This window comes from Tachyglossus aculeatus, chromosome 16 (genome assembly GCF_015852505.1).
Source record: "Tachyglossus aculeatus isolate mTacAcu1 chromosome 16, mTacAcu1.pri, whole genome shotgun sequence".
Taxonomy (NCBI): Eukaryota; Metazoa; Chordata; class Mammalia; order Monotremata; family Tachyglossidae; genus Tachyglossus; species Tachyglossus aculeatus.
The window spans coordinates 6,896,262-6,916,980 of record NC_052081.1 but is presented as its reverse complement, the minus strand read 5'-3'; the positions used below and the strand labels follow the sequence as shown (position 1 = coordinate 6,916,980).

The 20,719-nt window shown below is 42.3% G+C and overlaps 1 protein-coding gene across 10 annotated transcripts in view; it reads right to left on the bottom strand.

The window, feature by feature from the left end:
- The window catches only part of DNM3 (dynamin 3), a 346,807-nt gene that overhangs the window by 217,354 nt on the left and 108,734 nt on the right, over positions 1 to 20,719 (bottom strand). For all 10 annotated transcript variants that reach the window (XM_038758051.1, XM_038758053.1, XM_038758044.1 and 7 more), the window contains exons 11-13: positions 17,269 to 17,355; positions 10,307 to 10,377; positions 360 to 411 (exon numbers count right to left, since the gene is read on the bottom strand). In XM_038758051.1, coding sequence (XP_038613979.1) covers positions 360 to 411; positions 10,307 to 10,377; positions 17,269 to 17,355 — 210 coding nt within the window. The remainder of the gene's footprint in view (positions 1 to 359; positions 412 to 10,306; positions 10,378 to 17,268; positions 17,356 to 20,719) is intronic.

Below are 20,719 nucleotides of genomic sequence, written 5' to 3'. Positions count from 1 at the left end.
CACCGAAGTTCGGTCCTTTGAATTAAATCGCAAATTCCAGTTTAATGATAATTTAGGGAAGTGAAAGAAAATTACCCGAATACCAAATAAAGTGAATAGGAGGGAGCAGGTTCAAAGAGCATGCGAACCAGCTGAAGCTATTACAATAAAACTAATACAGTTAGTTGCATAGAATAATTGATAACTAACTGCGATGAGCTCTGCAAATTTATGGAAAGCAAAACAAAAAGCTGCAATTCAAGCAAAATCTGCATGTCATTAACTTGCAACCGAAAAAAAAGAGAGAGAGCCAGGAAAGCAATTTCAGCCAGAGTTCATTTGGCATGCAGTATTCAGTTATTCTCTTACAAAACTCCTACCTGATTTCCAACTGCACTTTTCTTGTGAACCTGACTGCTTCTCTGCTGGGCACTAAGAAAAGCAAAGAGGAAAGTTGCACTGAGGAAAATCAGAAATAACAAATTTGTTCCTAAGCATCAAATGCTGAATTCTAAACACGAAGACTCTAGAACTGAAGGCCACGCTGCTCATAAGAAAAAATATAAATATATATATAATTCCACTTAACAATGGAAACAAAAATCAATTCATATGATCTTCTAAGAGCAGTTACCAATATGAAGGAAAAACAAAGGTACACTAAAAAGAGGAATTTGCAATAGTAGTAACGAGTCTTAAAGAAGCACCTGTTTGTTCCAAAAGGTGTAGTGATCAGAAAGCTAAGACTGCCTTGTTTGGTTTATAAGAAGGTCTTAAGGCAGGCAATATTCATAGTTCATCTGGGCACCTGTACGACAGCTCTCATTAATATTTTTTTTTTAAAACCTCAAGAAGAAATGACTCATTTCTGCTATTCTGGGCAGTCCAGCAAAATCCTCCCTGTAGTTGGCTCTTTCATGGTTTACCTTCCCAGCTGGTTTTGGACATAATTTGACATTTTCTATGTCTTCGAGGGGTGCAAATAAAAAAAAAAATAGATATCACCTTGTGACAGTTGGATAAGAAGTTGAAATTCTATAATGGACACTGTTCAAAATCAAGGCAGAAATCAGTTCAGAAAATGTATCCTATAACTGCAAACTTAATGACATTTACTGGCTGTCTACTGTGTGCAGAGCACAGGATTAAGTATTTGCAAGAATACAATAGAAGAATGTATTCATACATCATACCTCAGGTCTCGTGGAGCACCGGAAAAGTCACCTTAATTTTGCATTAACAGCTTGTAGAATATGTGACAAACCTATAATTACAGGCTGACAGCATTACACAAGTGTGGGGAGGGGTGGGAAGGGGAAGAGAGGAAGGCCCACGAGTCCTGGGTAGAGTCAGCTAGAATCCTGGGTCCAGACATCGGCAAATATTTTTTGCTATCTTCCTCAAAAATATACAAAATGAAACCAAAATGACCAGGTCTGTAGCTCTAACATAACTCTGTTTTAGAAATAGAGCTATTAAAATAAATTCAGGGTGACATCTCTCTTGTGTGACTTGCTGTAGAATCAAAGCTACATCCTCGTATCTCACTTTTTAAGAACACCCTGATGGAAGCAAATAAGAGCTTGTGGGTGCATGGCCCCATGTCAATCTTCAGTCAGCCGACTGTATTTGTCAGTCATATTTATTGAGTGCTTACTGTGTGCAGAGTACCGGACTAAGCCCTTAGGAGAGTATAATATAACGCTAAACGGATATTCTCTGCCCACAACGAGCTTACAGTCTAGAGGGGGAGAAAGACATTAATATAAATACATAAATTCTTATTTATCACCTGGTGTTCCATGGTTCTTAGCCAGGTCGCACAGAGGAAAAATGCATTTAGATCTTATTCTGTGTCTTTCTGCTAAATGAAAGGACAGTTTTCTCACAGTCCCTTTTCTTTTTGTACAAGCTGAGGACTACTGGAAGAAAATGGGCTTCAGCGAACATAACATCTCTCCATACAATCTGCTGCTATAGTCCCCATCTCCAAAGTATTCAGACAAAGGCCTATGAAGGCATAGAGGAATGTGGAAGAGTATTATCAATCTCATCATTGGGGCCAAAGCCTCCCACAGAGAGCAAGAGGAATGTCACATCATGCCCGGTTCCCTGCAATTAGAAGCGGCATGGCTTAGTGGAAAGAGCATGGGCTTGGGAAGCAAGAGGATCTGGGTTCTAAATTCTGCATTCTCACTTATCTGCCTTGTAACTTTGGGCAAGTCACTTAATTTATCTGTGCCTCAATTACCTCATCTGTCAAAGGGGGATTAGATCTTACTCCCTCCTATTTAGACTGTGAGTCCCAATAGCTGGTAGCGAGTCATCAGTAAAATGGGGTTTAAGACTCTAAACCCTATGTGGAGCAGGGACTGGTCCAACCCGATTATCTTGTATCGATCCCAGCACTTAGTACAGTGCCGGCACATAGTAAGCATTTAACAAATACCATTAATACACAAAAGTACCATAATAAAAAAATTTGGCATAAAGATGGCACCCATAAGAGTGGCATTCCAGAGCAGTCATAGTGGGTCAGACAGTGTCTCTGACCTTATGGTGTTGGCGAGGTTTGGGGAAGAGGGTAGGAACTGGCAAGGTGGGGGCAGTTCCTGAATCCTAGGCATGAGAGAAATGTGATGGGAGAAGGGAGGAAGGGCCAGGTCCCTCAAGAATTGCCAGCATTTACAGCCCAGCCAAAGGATGGACTACTGAGAGGGGACAAATACTCTAGCGCACAGGCTCAAAACATGGGCCTGAACATTGGAATCTATCAATCGATCGTATTTATCGTATTTATTATGTGCAGAGCACTATACTAAGCACTTGGGAGAGTACAACAGAATGAGCAGACATGTTCCCCGCCCTTAATGAGCTTTCAGGCTCTGAGGGCCCCTCAGCAATGGCTATAGCTTCAGACGGAACAGTCTGGTTTTCAGTTGCACTTAATACAGTTAATACTGAATACATGGTAAGCGCTCAATAAATATGAGTGAACTGAATTGAAATGAAGTCTGTCCCTGGTATGGATATGGCACCCGATGTCTTTATATCCAATTTAAAAAACAAAAAAATGTTTCAGCGGCCAATCTCCCTCCAACATGCTGACAAATTCCATGTTTTGGAAGGAAATGGCTCCTGGGTTTCCAGGGCCCTGGAAGGGGAAATGCAATGGCTCTGGAGAAAATGGAGGGGATCAGGGACCCATTCGGCCCAGAGAAACGCTCTTGGTCTGGGCAAACTTGTATTTCACAAAATAGTCCTTAAGGTGGCATTATGTAATCCTTTAAGGCCCTCAACTAGCTCTCTCCCCACTACTTATCCTGGCTCCTCTCCTTTCAAGCCAACCTATTCACTGTGCTTTGTTCTTATCTCTCTCCCCCATGACCTGTGGCTCACTCCCTCTCTTATCGATCAGTCAATAACATTTATTGAGTGTTTACTATATGCAGAGCACTGTATTAAGCACTTGGGAGAGTACAATCCAACAGAATTAGGGGACACATTCCCTGCCCAAAATGTGTTTACAGTCTACAGTCCCTTCTGCTTGGGGCTCGCTCCCCTTCTTCCAACCGCCACCCCCGACCCTGCCCCCAAGATCCCATCCTCAGGAGACCTTTCCTGATTAATGTCTCATCTCCACTAGATATTAAGGTTCTTGGAGGCAGCAACTGTATCTACCAACTAGAGAAGCAGCGTGGCTCAGTGGAAAGAGTGCGGGCTTTGGAGTCAGAGGTCATGGGTTCGAATCCCGGCTCTACCACGTCTGTTGTGTGACCTTGGGCAGTCACTTAACTTCTCTGAGCCTCAGTTACCTCATCTGTAAAATGGGGATTAAGACTGTGAGCCCCACGTGGGACAACTTAATCACCTTGCATCCCCCCAGTGCTTAGAACAGTGCTTTGCACAGAGTAAGCCCTTAACAAATGCCATCATCATCATCATCATCAACTCTAGCTGCGTGTCCCAGTGGAAAGAGCACGGGTCCGAGAGTCCGAGAACATGGGTTCTAATCCCGGCTCTGCCACATGTCTGCTGTGTGACCTTGGGCAAGTCACATAACTTCTCTGTGCCTCAGTTCCTTCACCTGTAAAGTGGGGATTAAGACGAGCCCCAAGAGCTTAGACAGTGCTTGGCACATAGTAAGTACTTAACAAATACCACAGTTACTATTATTGTTGCTATCGTACTCTCCGAAGTACTTTGTATAGCCCTCTGCGTGCAGTAAGGACTCAATAAATAACAACGATTGACAGACTGATCTCTCCATCTGACCTTCCCCCTCTACTGTCACGTTTGGTACTCACCCCCTTACTTCTCAGAGCACTTATGTACATATCTTAAAAATCCACTGCTTCCCCCTACCTGTAATTTATTTCAGGGTCAGACTTCCCCTCTAGATTAGAGAAGCAGCATGGCCTACTAGAAAGAGCACATGACTAAAAGTCTGCCACTTGCCTGCTCTGTGACTTTGAGCAAGTCATTTAACTTCTCCATGCCCAGTTTCCTCATATGTATAAATGGGAATAAGATGCCTGTTCTCCCTCCCCTCTAAACTATGAACCCCATGTGGGATAGGGACTGTGTCCAATCCGTTCATGCTGTATCTTCCCTGGCACTTAACACAGTGCTTAGTATATAGTGTTTAACAAATATCGCAAATATTAGATTGTGGGCAGGGATTGTGCCTATTAACACTACTGCACTCTTTCAAAAACCTAGTAAAGTGGTTTGCACAAAGTAGACACTTAATAAACATTATTGATTGACGGTTGACACTGTATGGCTGGTATAACACGTGATGTCCTGGGTGTTTCCTGGTCTGGCATTTAAGGGTGGCCCATGAGTGGTCACCTTGTGGAGGGTGGCCACCTGTGGAGGGTGGCCTGTCCAGAGCTAGGGGGTTAGCGAAGAACAAACAGAAAGCCAAAATGGGCCCTCTAATGGATTTGCATTCTTGGACAGCTGCTCAACCCCTCCCATTATGCTCTTTAGCAGATTTACTCCTGGCGTAAAAGCATATACTAAACTGTTGATCAGGTTTTGGCCTTTGCAGACAAATGCACTAACACTATTAGTGACATTATTATGAAGAACAACAGATGTGGTGTTATAAATCTGCCATTTCAGAAGGCAGATTTCCCTTCTGGTCACTTATTAAAGCAGGGAACGGGAAAAGCTAAGACCAGGTTTCTTCACGTGGAGAACAGAGTTCCCGTGTCCGTCCCTTGCGTGCTCTACATTAGTGTAGAACCTAAGAATACTCTATCATAAGCACTGACTTAACCTACCACTTCTCTGTCTAATTCAGCAGCAAATCCCGTACCTTAAACCGTAACTGCGGTAAAATTCTCCATTTTTTTTTTAAATGGTATTCGTTAAATGCTTACTATGTGCCAGGCACCATTCTATGTGCTGGGGTTGATACAAACTAACCAGGTTAGACATAGTCCATGTCCCACAAGGGGCTTACAGTCTTAATCTCCGTTTTACTGAAGCCCAGAGAAGTCAAATGACTTGTCCAAGTTCACACAGCAGACAAGTGGCGGAACCGGGATTAGAAGCTGGGCTCCTCTGACTCCCAAGCCTTTGCTCTATGCACTAGGCCTCGCTGCTTCTTATGATCATTTTGTGAGCAGGCAATCAGTGAAATTTATTGAGTGCTTACTTAGAGCACTCTATTGAGGATTTGGGAGAATACAATAAAACAAGGAGTTTACAGTCTAGGGGGGAGACAGACATTAATATGAATAAACGTGTGATTTGTATATTTTCCTTATTCCAAATAAATGACACCCAATTTTCTGGTTCTGTAGCAAACCAAAAAAAAAAAAAACCCCAAAAGACAAAATCCAAACGCAATAACAAATATTATTAGTATTATTATTACTCCATCTACATGCATGCACCTCCACTACTACCTGCTTCAGAAAAATGAACAGACACAGGGTGAATAAGTAGGCAGCAACCACTAGATTTAATCAGGAGTGTAAGAATATGCCTATTTCTCTCTCCTCCCTGACACAAAAAAAATTATAATGGGCAGCTTCGAGAGAGAGAGAGAATTCCAAAAGTGACAATTAACCCAAACCACTTTTTGACTGAAATCTGGAATGAAGAGAAACCCCCCTTTGCCCATCCCATTGATCCTGATTGCTTGGAGCTGCCGTTTCTGTTCGCTGCAGTCGTACACATTGTTTTATCCTACATCGTTTATGGCTGCACATACAAACAACAAATCTGAGGCAGAGTTATCAATATCTGCTTGAATATGTATCTAAGAACTGAATCAAGGACAAGAACATTTTTCTATTATAAAATGACCCTTGTGCAAGTGGTTTGTTGATCTTGAATAGAAAAAGAAGATATTGTTCTTATACCTTTTTCCTGATGATTACTCACTACCTCTACAGGGAGGGTACTGAGACTATAATAAATTTTAGCTCTAGCACTGGGAAAAGGGAAGAATGACAACCGAGAGAAGGGGATTAAGGAGAGTTTGGTGCCAAGGTTCAAATGTACTGTACTTAGCAAAGTGGCAACGGAGACATTCCGGAAGATGGGGAAAGAGATATAATGAATGTTACAACCCTCAGAATTTTCATGGTGCTCATATAACAACGACAGAAATCTACACACTGGAGCATTTCAACTGTGAGAAAACAGGTGTCAGGACATTCTGAGCAGCCTGGAAAACAAACAGACCTTGGTTTGTTGGGTGCCATTGAGATATCATTTTAACAGACTGTGCCTGGAGCCCATCTTTCCTTTAATTCACTGGGCAACGTAAATCTGAGTGACGTGGAACCCAGAGTGTGTTTATGACACAAATGGGGAAGAACATGAGAGTGTGAGTGCTCACCCTGCCGGCTTTAAGCTAACAAGCTTTCCCTTTTACTCTTACAATACGAATACCCAGAGATGGTGGCAAAGGAGTTATTATTCCATAATAAACCTAGTAATAGGCTGCAAAAAAGTCCTTTAACACTTTTTCAACAGAAGGAAGAATTAGAGATTGGCACCATTAAAGCAGGGAAGTAGATCATAAGCAAAATTTATTTTTCCCCCTTCTAAAATACTCTATTGTTAAATATAAAAATACATTAGGGTTGAAAAACCAAGCACTCACAAGTCAGGAAATTCCAAAGCAAAGCATCTTAGAGCAGGGTTAATTTGGCCCCATTGCACATGGTGCATATTTTATGGTCCATGTTTAACAAACAGGGAAATGAGGGAAAATGCTCCATATGTTCAACAAAGCAGTTAGCATTACTCTAGGAACAAGAACTTTGGAATTTCCTGAATAAGGACAACTCCACTTTACAGCCTTAATGTTGCATTAACTTGGGTTGAGAACTTGTTTTCCTGAATTTTTCTTTCCTTCAAAGAAGAAAACATCTAAGTCGGAACAACTACACTTCGGCAATCTAGAAGAACACATCCCAGCCTAACAACAGAACCTGTATGGGCCCCATTTGGAAAGCCTGTAAAACTCACATCTGGGCTGAAATTCTTATGAGTTTTGCTCAGGCTCTTCATATTCAATCTTTGCAACTTAAAAAAAATACTTACCTGTCATCAAATGAAATGTTTCTTTCTTGATGAGGAAAATTATTCTGCCAAATTCAAAATTTATAGCTGCAGCCACTTGTTTCTTTGAATTTTGGAGTAACAAAGAAGACTGCAACTCTTTAAACTGTTTTTGGAAGGTGCATTTTACATCTTCCCCAAACTGAAAATTGTCTTGATGAAACCTGCTCAAGTTTTCCACAAAGGAGAATGTTAAACTTTGGATTTGAACCAAAGATGACAATTTTTCAGTTCATGACTGCTTTGGGCTGCTGAGAAAAGAGATTTCTAATGGAAATTGCTTTCCAGTCCTTACTACAATATTCTCCATTTCAAATATTAAATTTACATTATTTATCCATCGATGGTACTTATTGAGCATTTACTGCGAGCAGAGCACTGATTTATCACAGCAAAAAATCTGTGTGTGCATAACATGACTATCCTTTGAGAAAATCTGTCAAAAAGACATATACAATGGCTAAGACATGTATAACATCAGAGGATATTTTAGAGGTGTAAGTCTCCAATGTTTTTTTTTTCCTTCCCAACATTATAAAAGTGAGCGGCCAAACTTAGAATAAGAAGGAAAAAAGTTGTTGACTGGCATTGACAGATTGAGCCCATTCGTGTGTCAATGTTTGGAATCAAAATTTGTACAAATTATTTCAACAACTCTTCAGGAATAGTAACCCACCAATTACAATAGGGAAGAAACGAATCTAACAGCCAAATTATTCCAACAGACAGAGCATGGGCCTTGGGATTCAAAAGAGCCTGGGTTCTAATCCAAGCTCCACCACTTGCCTGCTGTGTGACCTTGAGCAAGTCACGTAACTCTCCTTTGGGCCTCAGTCACCTCATCTGTAAAGTGAGGGTTTGAGACTGAGCCCAGTGTGGGACATGGACTGTGTCCAACTTGATTAGGTTGTATCTACCCCAATCCTTAGTACAGTGCCTGGCACATAGTAAGCACTTAAAAAAATCAGAAAAAAAAAATGTCTCAACAGACACACGAATCAACCTTTCACACTGCTTGGACCAGGGACATCTGGCCTGTGAGTACATCTGTTAGTTCCTCCTAATCCAGGGTGTGATTAAACTGATTATATTTTCAATTTGTTGAGTACCTCATGAATGTCAGGTTCTGAATGTCAAGTTGAAATTACATCTGCTGAAAGTTGTGTGACAATTTTACTCTGCCCAATGAACCTTGGGTGAAACACACTTGACTGTCACATGACAACTTACATAAAGAAAGTCTTAATTTTGAATTGAGTCATTTAGTTTTAAGAGGTTTGGATCAATGACTGGTGTTTCTTGTGTAATGTCCTAAACCAAAACCCTAAAGTAATGAATCTGAATTTCATCTTCCCTCTTAGCACTCATGAATTTATTTTCTTTACTTGGCATTCATGTGCATATGCCACTTGGATTAATTTATTTTGACAGCGTGGCAAGTAGTTTTATGTCCATCTCCACTGTCAGAGTATAAACTCCATAAGGTCGGGGAATATGTCACTTTGGTATTCTGTATTCCCCAAGTGCCTAGTGCAGGGTACCACACTCAAGAACCAACAGAAAGCAAATTCAATAACTCTCTTTATGGCTCTTCATGGACGTGCTGGATGTGCTAGTGAGCTGTGGACAAGAAGATGGTGAAGCAGAAAGAAAATTTCAGAGCTTGGAAAATCCCTTACCTGAGTAACTCATCCCTGAGCAACTGACATCTCTTTGTGTATTAAAAAAAACCTTCTTAAAAGTAACAAAAATCTGCCTTGAAAAAGGAATTTCTGAAAATCAAATTGGGGTTATCAGATTTATGTCAAGTTAGAGAGGGAATATATTATCCAATAATTGAATTATCCATTCTGTTTGGGAATGTTAAAACCAATTTGATACAGATTTCAGGTAGACAGGATTGCACTTTATTTGAAACCTAATATATGCACTGTCAGCATTACTTAAAATTGATAATTGTGGTATCTGTTAAGGTATTCAAGTGGTATGTGTAAAGCACTGTACTAAGCACTGAGGTAGACACACGATAATCAGGTTCCACATGGAGCTCACAGTCCAAGTAGGAAGGAGAAAAGGTATTGAATGCCCATTTTTCTGATGAGGGAACTGAGGCACAGAGAAGTTAAGTGAGTTGCCCAAGGTCACAGCAGACACATGGCAGAGCCCGGACTCAAACCCAGGTCTTCCGCTCCCCGGCTCATGCTTTTTCCACTAGGCCACGTTGCTTCTCATCTTACTTATCTTGTATAAAATGGGGAAAGGCTAATTAACAACCCAGGTAATCCAATAATTACAGAATAAAAGACGGACAAATACCCAGGATAAAGACAAAAATCAGTAGGGGGCTGATTTGACCTGCTGCCTCCAATGGAAAGAATGGCATATATTTATGTGAGGACTCAAAAGCTGATTATCATCAAAAACATTTGTATTTACTAGGTGGACTGCACCCTAGTGTTTCCCGATCATGATACTCACTTACTGGAAGCAAGATACCAACCATGGGGGTCATAAACCAAGGAAGAAGGTAGGGCATATCAAGGTAGTCTTCAGGTTATGAGAAAAGACCATCTGAAAACTCCATCTTGATTTACAGTAGGGGACAGAATTAATATTCATGATTAGATAGTGAATGCTTGGATATACATAAAAGGTGCATGGTAAACTTCTGGGGATTGATAATTAAACTAAGCCAAGGAGAGCGGGGAACCCACAAAACAAAAAAAGGTTTACGTACTTTGCAAACCCAATGAAGTCTTCATGGTTGGTGTTAATATAAGATACCTGGATATCAATCAACAGCAGCACCTAACAGCAAAAAAGAAAGAATTACTTTCAAACATAGTGCATTTCCTTGCCTTTCTCATCTAAAAAAACCCAAAACCCTTATTTTTCATTAATCTGTGGAAGGGTCTGTAGTGAGGAGAGTACAAATTTCCACTGCCTTTTTAAATTTTCCATGATGCCCTCTTTTATTTGCCATATTCTCATATGCTAATTAAAGCTATATGTATATGGCCAAGGGGAGTCTGAATACAGAGCAGAGTCGTGGCACTATAATTTCCAGGCCAAACATTATTGGCTCTTTTGATCTGAAGCCTGGAATTAATCAATCCAACTGGAAACATGAAGGGGCAGCTATTCACTTGTGAGGCACCTATGTTCAGAAGAAGCCTGCCGGGGAGGGAGAGGAAACACCAGGCGGAAAGGTCCGGGACAAGAAGGCGAACAAAGCATCTGCTTGGAACTTCGGATTCTCCAAAGCCCAATAGCAGCCTCGCCCAACAAGGGCAAACTATAAAGTGCTTCATCCTTCTTCCCATCTACCTTTGTCTGGGCTCCCTCAGCCATGAACGGTTTTTCAATGAACACGCAGATAGAGGAGAGAGAACAAAGACAAATAGCAACCAGTTTCCCATCCAGCTTGCAAAACATGGGCTTCCCTTCCTGCATTCCCAAATTAAAAAAAACCAAAACAACCTGTAAGTAGATTTTGCCTCATTTCCACCAGCCACAGAGGCAGGAAAAATTCCAAACACTAATACAGTATGATTTTGCACTCATCGTGAGGATGGGCTTACCTCAAACCCAAGCCCCAAACTGTACCCCCAGAGACACACAATTCTCCTCCTGACCCTACTGGCATGGCCCCGAATTGGGGTATTAAGGAGGTGGTGTCCGATATAGGTCTTCCCCAAATGACTGCCATACATACACAATGTCAGAGGGGACATGGTTAGTCAGTCGGTCATATTTACTGAGCACTTACTGTGTGCAGAGCACTGTACTAAGCACTTGGGAGCATACAGTATAACAATAAACAGATGCATTCCCTGCCCACAGCGAGCTTACAATCTAGAGGGGGCTGCTCAGGTGTTGATCCGTGATCCCTGCCGACTAACCCCTCCCTGCTCCTTCTATTGCTGTGCATGTGTAGTGGCCATTTAAAACTTTCTGCTCTGGAAGGGAGAGGTCAGCTGATAGTAGAGCTGTGAACCCCACTGCACCTTCTACCTACCGCCCCATATCCCTCCTCCCTCCCATTCCTGTCCAAACTCCTCACACAAGTTGCATACACCCACTCTCTTCAAGTCCTCTTCTTCAACTCCCTTCTTGACCCTCTACAATCTGTTTGCCCTCCCCTTCACTCCACTGATGGCCTCCTTCTTGCCAAATCTAACTCTTTCATAGGCCAGCTCAGCTTCACAGCACTCATTTCTTTTTTTCACTGAAACTCTTCCTCCAAGCTTGTTCAAATATGGTCCTTGTTGTTAATCTAACCTCATATATCAAATCAAAATAGGGACTATGAATTAGGGTGCTTAGATTTTTTTATGGTGCCTGGCACATAGTAAGCACTTAACAAATATCATTATTATTATAATAATATTATAAAGCGCTTCCTATGTGTCAGGCACTTTCTAAGAGCTGGGGTAGATACATAGTAATCAGGTTGGACACAGTCCATATCCCACATTGGGCTCACAGTCTTAATCCCCTTTTTACAGATGAGGTAACTGAGGCACAGAGAAGTGAAGTGACTTGCCCCAGATCACACAGCAGACAAGTGGTGGAGCCGGGATTGGAACTCAGTTCCTTCTAACTCCCAGGCCCAGGCTCTATCCACTAGATTCTTGTTCTGCTTCTGGTGACTGAAGTTTAGACTTTTAGTCTGTGAGCCCACTGTTGGTTAGGGACCGTCTCTGTATGTTGCAAACTTGTAACTCCCAAGCGCTTAGTACAGTGCTCTGCTCACAGTATGCGCTCAATAAATACGATTGATTGATTGAAGTTCAGATTCTAATCTCTAAGTGCCTCTACGGTCTGTAAATTCCTTTTGGACAGGGAATGCATCCACCAACTCTATTGCACTGTACTCTCCCAAGCACTTTGTACGGTGCTCTGCATGCAGTGAGTGTTCAATAAATTGCATCGATTGAGTCTTTTAAGAGAAAGGTTCTACATGGGCCTGAATCTTTCTTGGAGACAGGAACCAGAAGCCAAGTGCTGGAAAATACATTTATTTTTTTCCAGTCCCTTGGGCCTGAGTACAGGCAAAGGTAAAACCTGAGTGTATTTGGATTCTCAAGGTAGCAAATTCTTTTAGACTCTGCTGTTTGGTGAGCAAATATTTACATCTCTAAAGTCAGGTCAAAGAAAAAACACAATCCCAGCCACAAAGAGTTAATGTAGCTTTCCAAAGTAAGCACATTACTTCCTTCTCACAAGATTCCTTTTACTATTATTCCATCCTTATAAACCCAAAGAATAAGCAAGATTTATCATGAAGAATAACACAAGTGACCCTGCTGGACAGTAATTTACCCCAATAACCTGCATCACTTAAAGCACCCTATTAAAACACTGCTATCCTACAATACATAACAGTTCATGCATAGTCGCCCTGATGTCATTGCTTATGACATCACTACGTGAGAGCTTCACAAATAAGAACTTGGATCAAAGACCGAGAAAGAATAGATTTTATAACCTGCTCTCACTCATACGCCAGGAATAAGGAATTCGGTGCCCAGTTAGGAAATCTGCCATTCTAACTACATAATGAGGCAGAAGAAAGGGAATAAAGCAATTTCTCTCTTCTTGCAGTTCGTTACATATATTCTGAGCAGTGCTTTGAAGTTATTAAAAATCTGACAGAAGAAAAATAAAGCTCCCCTCCTGGAGAAGTAATTAGCCATGTATGACTTTATTCAATGGGCAACCTCAGATCTGTCACATTGGTAGGCTTCCGCATCAATCTTGTTAAACATTTAAACTCAATTTGAACGTCTCCAGCTATTAGACGTAAAGTCATTTTCCTTTCATTATCAGGGGCTCATTTTTCTTCACCTAATAGACTGACAGAAATGTGTTCAAAGCACAGTGCTCCCCACTGAATAAAACCTCTTCTTTGTGATCTCTTCTTATGTAAACAGGCGGCCAAATCAAGTTAGAATGAAACTAAATGAGCCACTGGGGTTTAAATATTACACTTAAGATGATGACAACAATTACTGGACATCCTCACATGGATGTCCCACCAGCACCTCAAGCTCAATATGTCCAAAACTGAACTCTTCATCTTGCCTCCCAAATCCCCTCCAACTACCTTCCCCATCATTATTGGCGAGAGCATCATCTGTCTTTGGCACTACCCTTGACTTCCCTTGCCTTTGCCTCCAGTCTCTCCCCTCTCCAGCCCATACTCCTGCCTGGATCATTTTTTAACAGCATCATTCTGGGCCCATCATCTCACTCCTCAAAAATCTCCAACGGTTGTCCATTCTTGACCACATCAAGCAGAAACTCCTTAAGGCACCCAGTCAGCTCTCTCCCCGCTCTTATCCTCTTCTGGGCAGGGACCGTCTCTATATGTTGCCAACTTGTACTTCCCAAGCGCTTAGTACAGTGCTCTGCACACGGTAAGCGCTCAATAAATACGATTGAATGAATGAATGCTTGTACCTCTCAGCCAAATATTTATTTCCCTTTAGGTTTTCCTCGACACAGAAATGTCCCAAAGACCCTAAAATGGAAGGCCTGCCCATTTCAAAGGGGTGGAGTGGGGAACGGACTGAGCCACTCCAGGCTCGGCTGATCTTGATCCAGGAAGCCTAGTGGACAGGGGGACGAGCCAGCTTGCTCCAGATCACTCATGTTCTATGTAGGATATTTTCATCCTCGGTTTAAAAATCGTATTTCGTTAAGCATTTACTATGTGCCAGGCACTGTACAAAGTGCTGGGGTAGCTAGAAGCTAATTGGGCTGGACACAGTCCATGGCCCACATGGGACTCACAGTCTTAATCCCCATTTTACAGATGAGGTAACTGAGGCCCAGCGAAGTGAAGCGACTGGCCCAAGGTCACAGACAGCAGACAAGTGGCGACACCAAGATTAGAACCCAGGTAGTTCTGACTCCCAAGCCCATGCTCTATTCACTAAGTCATGCTGTCCCACCCATTCCCCCCCACCCCTCCAACCCAAAGGTCCCAGGACTGGGAAGAGGAGGCTCAATCCAGAAGGGACAAATCCAGGAGAGTCTTCAGGCTAGCGATGATCTCATAGGGCCTTAATGGCACCAACCCGAACCTCTGGGGCTAGGAAGGCTTCATAAATGTAGGTCACTGCTGCTTAGAGACCAACTTACAGCTGCTTGACTAACTACTGGCCCATCATTTCAGAATGCAATACACCGCTGCACCTCAAAAGCCTTACGTGACAATAAAGACTGTCAATTTGTGTAAATCCTTTCTATCATTCTCTCTACCCTCACAGAATCCCTGTTTTACAGGTGGGGGAACATTCCCAAGGTCAGTCAGTAAATCAACTGGCACTACAACCAAGAACCCAGAGCTAACTCCCTGCATACTGCTCTATCCAAAAAATTACTCAGTAAAGATGACTAAGAATGAGCATTAGAACATATAATCTCTGGTTCCCATGGCCTCGATTTAACCTAACAGATTACATAATCTCCAGAGAAGGGTTGACTCTTTTTCAACAAAAAGGCCTATGTTAATTCAACATACCCAAAACAGAACTCCTTATCTTCCCACCCAAACCCTGTACTCCCCCTGACTTTCCTGTCTCGCAAGCCCAAAATCTTGGCGTTATCCTTGAATAATCGCTCTCATTCAACCCACATGTTCAATCTATCACTAAATCTGTCAGTTCGACCTGCACAATATCGCTAAAATCCACTCTTTCCTCTCCATCCAAACTAGGTTAATCCAAGCACTTACCCTATCCCGCCTTGATTACGGCATCAGTCTCCTTGCTGACCACCTTGCCTCCTCTCTCTCCCTTCCAACTCCAGTCCATACTTCACTCTGATGTCTGGGTAATGTTTCTACAAAACCTATCAGTCCGTGTTTCCCCACTCCTCAAGAACCTTTAGTGGTTGCCCATCCTCCTCCGCAACAAACAGAAACTCCTTGCCATCGGCTTCAAAGCACTCAATCATCTTGCCCCCTCCCATCTTATCTTCCTGCTATCCTGCTACAACCCAGGCCGCAAACGTCGTTCCTCTAAGCCAACCTACTCACTATACCTCGATTCTATCTTGAATGCCCTCCCTCTTCATAGCCAACAGCTTTCCCCACTTTCCCCAGCTTCAAAGCCTTATTAAAAGCCCAACTCCTCCAAGAGGCCTTCCCCAACTAGCCCTCATTTCCTCTTCTCCCACTGCCATCTGCACCTCCCTTGTACTTGGATTTGCACCCTTTATTCACCCCTCCCTCAGTCCCACAGCACTTGTGTATAAAACTGGACAAGCTTGTGAAAATGTGTATTGTAATGATTGATACCGGGAAAGCATTTTGTGCTGCAAATAAGCAATTCAAGAACGGAATCTGAGATCTGGCACAGTATTCATGCAATGATGCGATAGTTGAAGTGAGTTTTAAAAACGATAGTAATCCTAGTTAGGAAATGCAATGGAAGACTGAAAAGGCTGACAAAAGCAAGGTAATATCACCCTATATTTTTCCTGTTTCAATACCCTAACACTTTTGTCTTTTATATATCAGAAGTTGTTGGTCAGCTCCTTTAAGATGTGCAGGTTTGGAGCATAAAATTGCACATGCCACCCAAATAATAAAATTTTGGTATTGATTAAGCGCTTTTCCTATACTAAATGCTGGGCAAGGTACAAGATAATCCAGTTAATAATAATAATAATAATGGTATTAAGCGCTTGCTATGTGCAAAGCACTTTTCTAAGTCCTGGGATAGGTACAAGGTTATCAGGTTGTCCCACATGAGGCTCACAGTCTTGGTCGCCACTTTACAGATGAGGTAACTGAGGCACAGAGAAGTTGGGTGACTTACCCAAAGTCACACAGCTGACAAGTGGTGGAGCCGGGATTCGAATCCATGACCTCTGACTCCAAAGCCCGGGCTTTTTCCACTAAGCCACACTGTTTCCTTGCCCCACATGGGGATCACAGTCTACGCATCCAAGCAGCGTGGCCTAAGGGCCTGGGAGTAAAAGGACTTGGGCTCTAATCCAGTTCTGCCACTCGTCTCCTGTGTGACCTTGGGTAGGTCACTTCACTTCTCTGGGCCTGTTACCTCATCTGTAAAATGGGGATTGAGACTGTGAGCCCCCATGTGGGACATGGGCTTTGTCCAACCTTGTACTGATCCAGCACTTAGTACAGTGGTCCGTAGTAAGCATGTAACAAATACCTTAAGAAATATGGTTATATATACATCTCTTGCATGTTAATGATGTTAATGTTGTACATTTAGCTTTAATTCTATTTATTCTGATGATTTGACACCTGTCCGCATGTTTTGTTTTGTTGTCTGTCTCCCCGTTCTAGACTGTGAGCCCTTTGTTGGGTAGGGACCGTCTCTATATGTCGCCGACTTGTACTTCCCAAGCACTTAGTACAGTGTTCTGCACACAGTAAGTGCTCAATAAATATGATTGAATGAATTGAATGAGTACCCATAATTGATTTATATTAATGTCTATCTCCCCTTCTAGACTAAGCTCATTGTGGGCAGAGACTGTTTCTACCAACTGTTATATCGTACTCTCCCGAATGCTTAGTATAAAGTTCTGCACACAGTAAGGGCTCAATAAATACAACTGATTGATTGAGTGATTGAATTCCCTAGCCTCGTTCATAAAGAGATCTGACCACTTAACATTATTCCTCCATCCAGTAAGAGAGAAGCTCATCCTCACCTGGTCTTTTGTCTTCCCTTCCCTGTCGCGAATGTGGTTAGCAACAATTCTTTCTGTTTCCTCGCAGAGCCTTGGATAGGTTGCCAGCTGTAGAGAAAAATCAGTATCAACTGAAATGTTACAGATTGGACTCTCCAAAAGACCGCAGGTAAACAACGTTGCCCCACTTGGCTACCAACTGCCAAATACCAAGATGGTGCAATTCAGTTATGTGATGCAAAATGCAAGACAAGTAGTGCAAATATAACAGAGAGAAAAAAATGCCTCAATCAATAATATTTACTGAACACCTACTGAGTACTAGGCACTCTAATCATTCCAGTGATTAGTATAGCAGTTGCAGGATCCTCATTCCCTGCCCTCAAGGAGCTGACAGTTTAATGGAGAAGATCAAGTGATTGTATTTGAGTGCTTACTAAGTGCAGAGCACTCAAGTGAGCACTTGGGAGAGTAGACTATAACACAATTAGCAGACACGTTCCCTGCCCATAACAAGCTTACAGACTAGAAGGGGAGACAGACATTAACATGAATATATAATTTATAATATATAATTTAAAGATATGTACAAAAGTGTCTTGGGTATGGGGGTGGGGTAAATATCAAATGTCCAAAGGTCACAGATTCAAGCACATAGATGATGCAGAAGGGAGACTGCAGAGAGGGAGAGAGAGAGAAGGACTGGAGATGTAGGTTTGGGAATCATCTACATAGAGGGATTAGTTGAAACTGTGGGATCAAATGTCTTCTCCAGAGTGTGGGTTTGGATGGAGACTAGAAGGGGGCCCAGAACTGAGCCCTGAGGGACTCCCACAGTTAGAGTGTGGGAGGACGAGGCCCATGAAAGAGACTGAGAATGAGTGTCCAGAGAGATAGGAAGAGAACCAGGAGAGGACAGTGCCAACAAATCCAAGGTTGGATGGTGTTTCCCGGAGAAGGGGATGGTCGACAGTGTCTAAGACAGCTGAGAGGCCATTGGATTTGGCCAGAAGGAGATAATTTGTGACCTTTAAGAGAACAACAATACAAATTATTTCAAGGTAAACTTGACACCTAATAGCTTTTCTCTAAATCCCTGGCTAATTAGGCTTCGTGAACCTGGGAGGGCAAAGAGACAGGGAGAATTTCTGTGGTTGCCTGGGTGTTCCAGAAAAATAAAGAGAGCTAAGCTAGATCATGTCCAGGAGAAGCTGTGTGGCCTAGTGGAGACAGCATGAGCCTAGGAGTCAGAAGGAGCTGGGTTCTAATATAAGTGTGACCATGGGCAAGTCACTAAACTTCTCTGTGCCTCAATTACCTCATCTGTAAAATGGGGATTAAGACTGAGGCCCAAGAGGCAAGTTAACAGTGTCCAACCTGATTACCTCGTATCTACCCCAGAGCTTAGTACGGTAACTGGCACAGAGTAAGCGCTTAACGAATACCATGAAGCAGCGTGGCTCAATGGAAAGAGCACGGGCTTTGGAGTCAGAGATCATGGGTTCAAATCCCGGCTCTGCCAACTGTCGGCTGTGTGACTTTGGGCAAGTCACTTCACTTCTCTGTGCCTCAGTTACCTCATCTGTGAAATGGGGATTAAAACTGTGAGCCCCCTGTGGGACAACTTGATCACCTTGTAACCTCCCCCAGCGCTTAGAACAGTGCTTTGCACATAGTAAGCGCTTAACAAATGCCATCATCATCATCATCATCATGAAAAAAGATCATTCAGAAGAGCACCATACAATTCTTATAATTAGAATTTCAAGGGTCCAAATGAAATATCAATGCCCAGAATTTATCTTCATTAGGAAGCCATCCATTCTGCAGATGGAGGGTGACTTCATATCTCTGTGTTTCACCACTTCTCTATTTCAGCCTCTGCCTCGGATGCCATCTGAGTTCTGTGTTTGAGCGTGTAATTGCCTGGTGTGGGTGTCCCTCCGTGGGTATCTCAGGCTGATGGGACGTAAGCAGTCCTCAGTGGATCGTGAAAATGTGTGAGAAGCAGCTTGGCCTAATGTATAGAGCATGGGCCTTGGAGTCAGAAGGACCTGGATTCTAATCCCGGCTCCTCCACTTGTCTGCTGTGTGACCTCGGGCAAGTCACTTCACTTCTCTGCACCTCAGTTACCACATCTCTAAAACGGGGATTAAGACCGTGAGCCCCATTTGGGACAAGGGCTGTGTACAATCTGATTAGCTGGTACTTACCCCAGAGCTTAGAACAGTGCCTGACACGCAGTAAGTGCTTAACAAATACTATTATTATTATTATTATTATTAATATGGGGGAGGTGCAAGGTAGATCTTGAATCAACCAAATGGTTGGTTAACTCCAGGATCACCAGGTGTACCCAGCTGGGACAACGGCAGTCCTGGATTTTTTCCAGGCCACATTCTAAGATGCAGGGGAATGCGCTCTTTTCAGACTGCACACACACAGATATAAATCATACTCTTAGAAAAGAAAAAAAAATACACTAGGAGTAATAGATTATAAGGGAGCCTAGGAGTTCCTTAAACAATATTAAGGAAATGGATTACAGCAGTAGGCTATTTGAAAAATTCCAAATAGTAGCAATATAAATATTTATTCAGCGAGCAAGTATCTGACAGCTGAAAGACCGCAGGCAACGGGGCTTTATTAAGTCAAAGAAAGGTTAAATTGGCAAAAGAATCCCCTGTAATACGTCTTGGACTTGGGATAAGCCTCAGTCAGGAAATACTGGTGATGATGATGCCCAAATGCAATTTGCCCTGAGATGGGGATTGGCTAGAACATACACATTTATACATATATATATATATATATATATATATGGAGAGAGAGAGAGAGAGACTAGTCTATATATAATCTAGCTATGTATATTCTAGCTGAAGTTACATATGCCTATATATAACTTCAGTTTTCCACACTGAACATATGCAGATCCAGTTTCCCCATGGGTGGGAATTACCAGAGTAGGGATTAGGAATTACTCACCAGAATAGCAGCTATCTCAGCAAAATAATTAGGTGGACTGAGAAGTAACCAAACTAGCAGGGCTCGAGTTCTCAAATAACTGGAAGGGGAGTAGGGCAGGCTGAAAACATTGCTTTTTAGAGCTTAAGGAAGCAGAAATATTGGATAAAGCTGAGAGTTCATGGACTGCTGAAATTTGGATAAAACCCAAGAGAAGAAATGATGACAGTACATAGGGTCTGGAAGTTGTTCTTGAATTCAGTCAGTCGTATTTGTGGCACATCTACTGGGTGCAGAGCAATGTACTTAGCACTTGGCAGAATACAGTAGAGTTAGCAGGCATGATCCCTGTCCTCGAGAAATTTATAATTGAATGAGGGAGACTGACACTAAAATAATTTACAGGTAGAGGAAGAAGAGAAAGTGGATATGTATATGTTAATGTTTAAGCAATCGCATATGAAACATACATACAAAGGTGTTACAGGTGACTGTGACAACACAAAG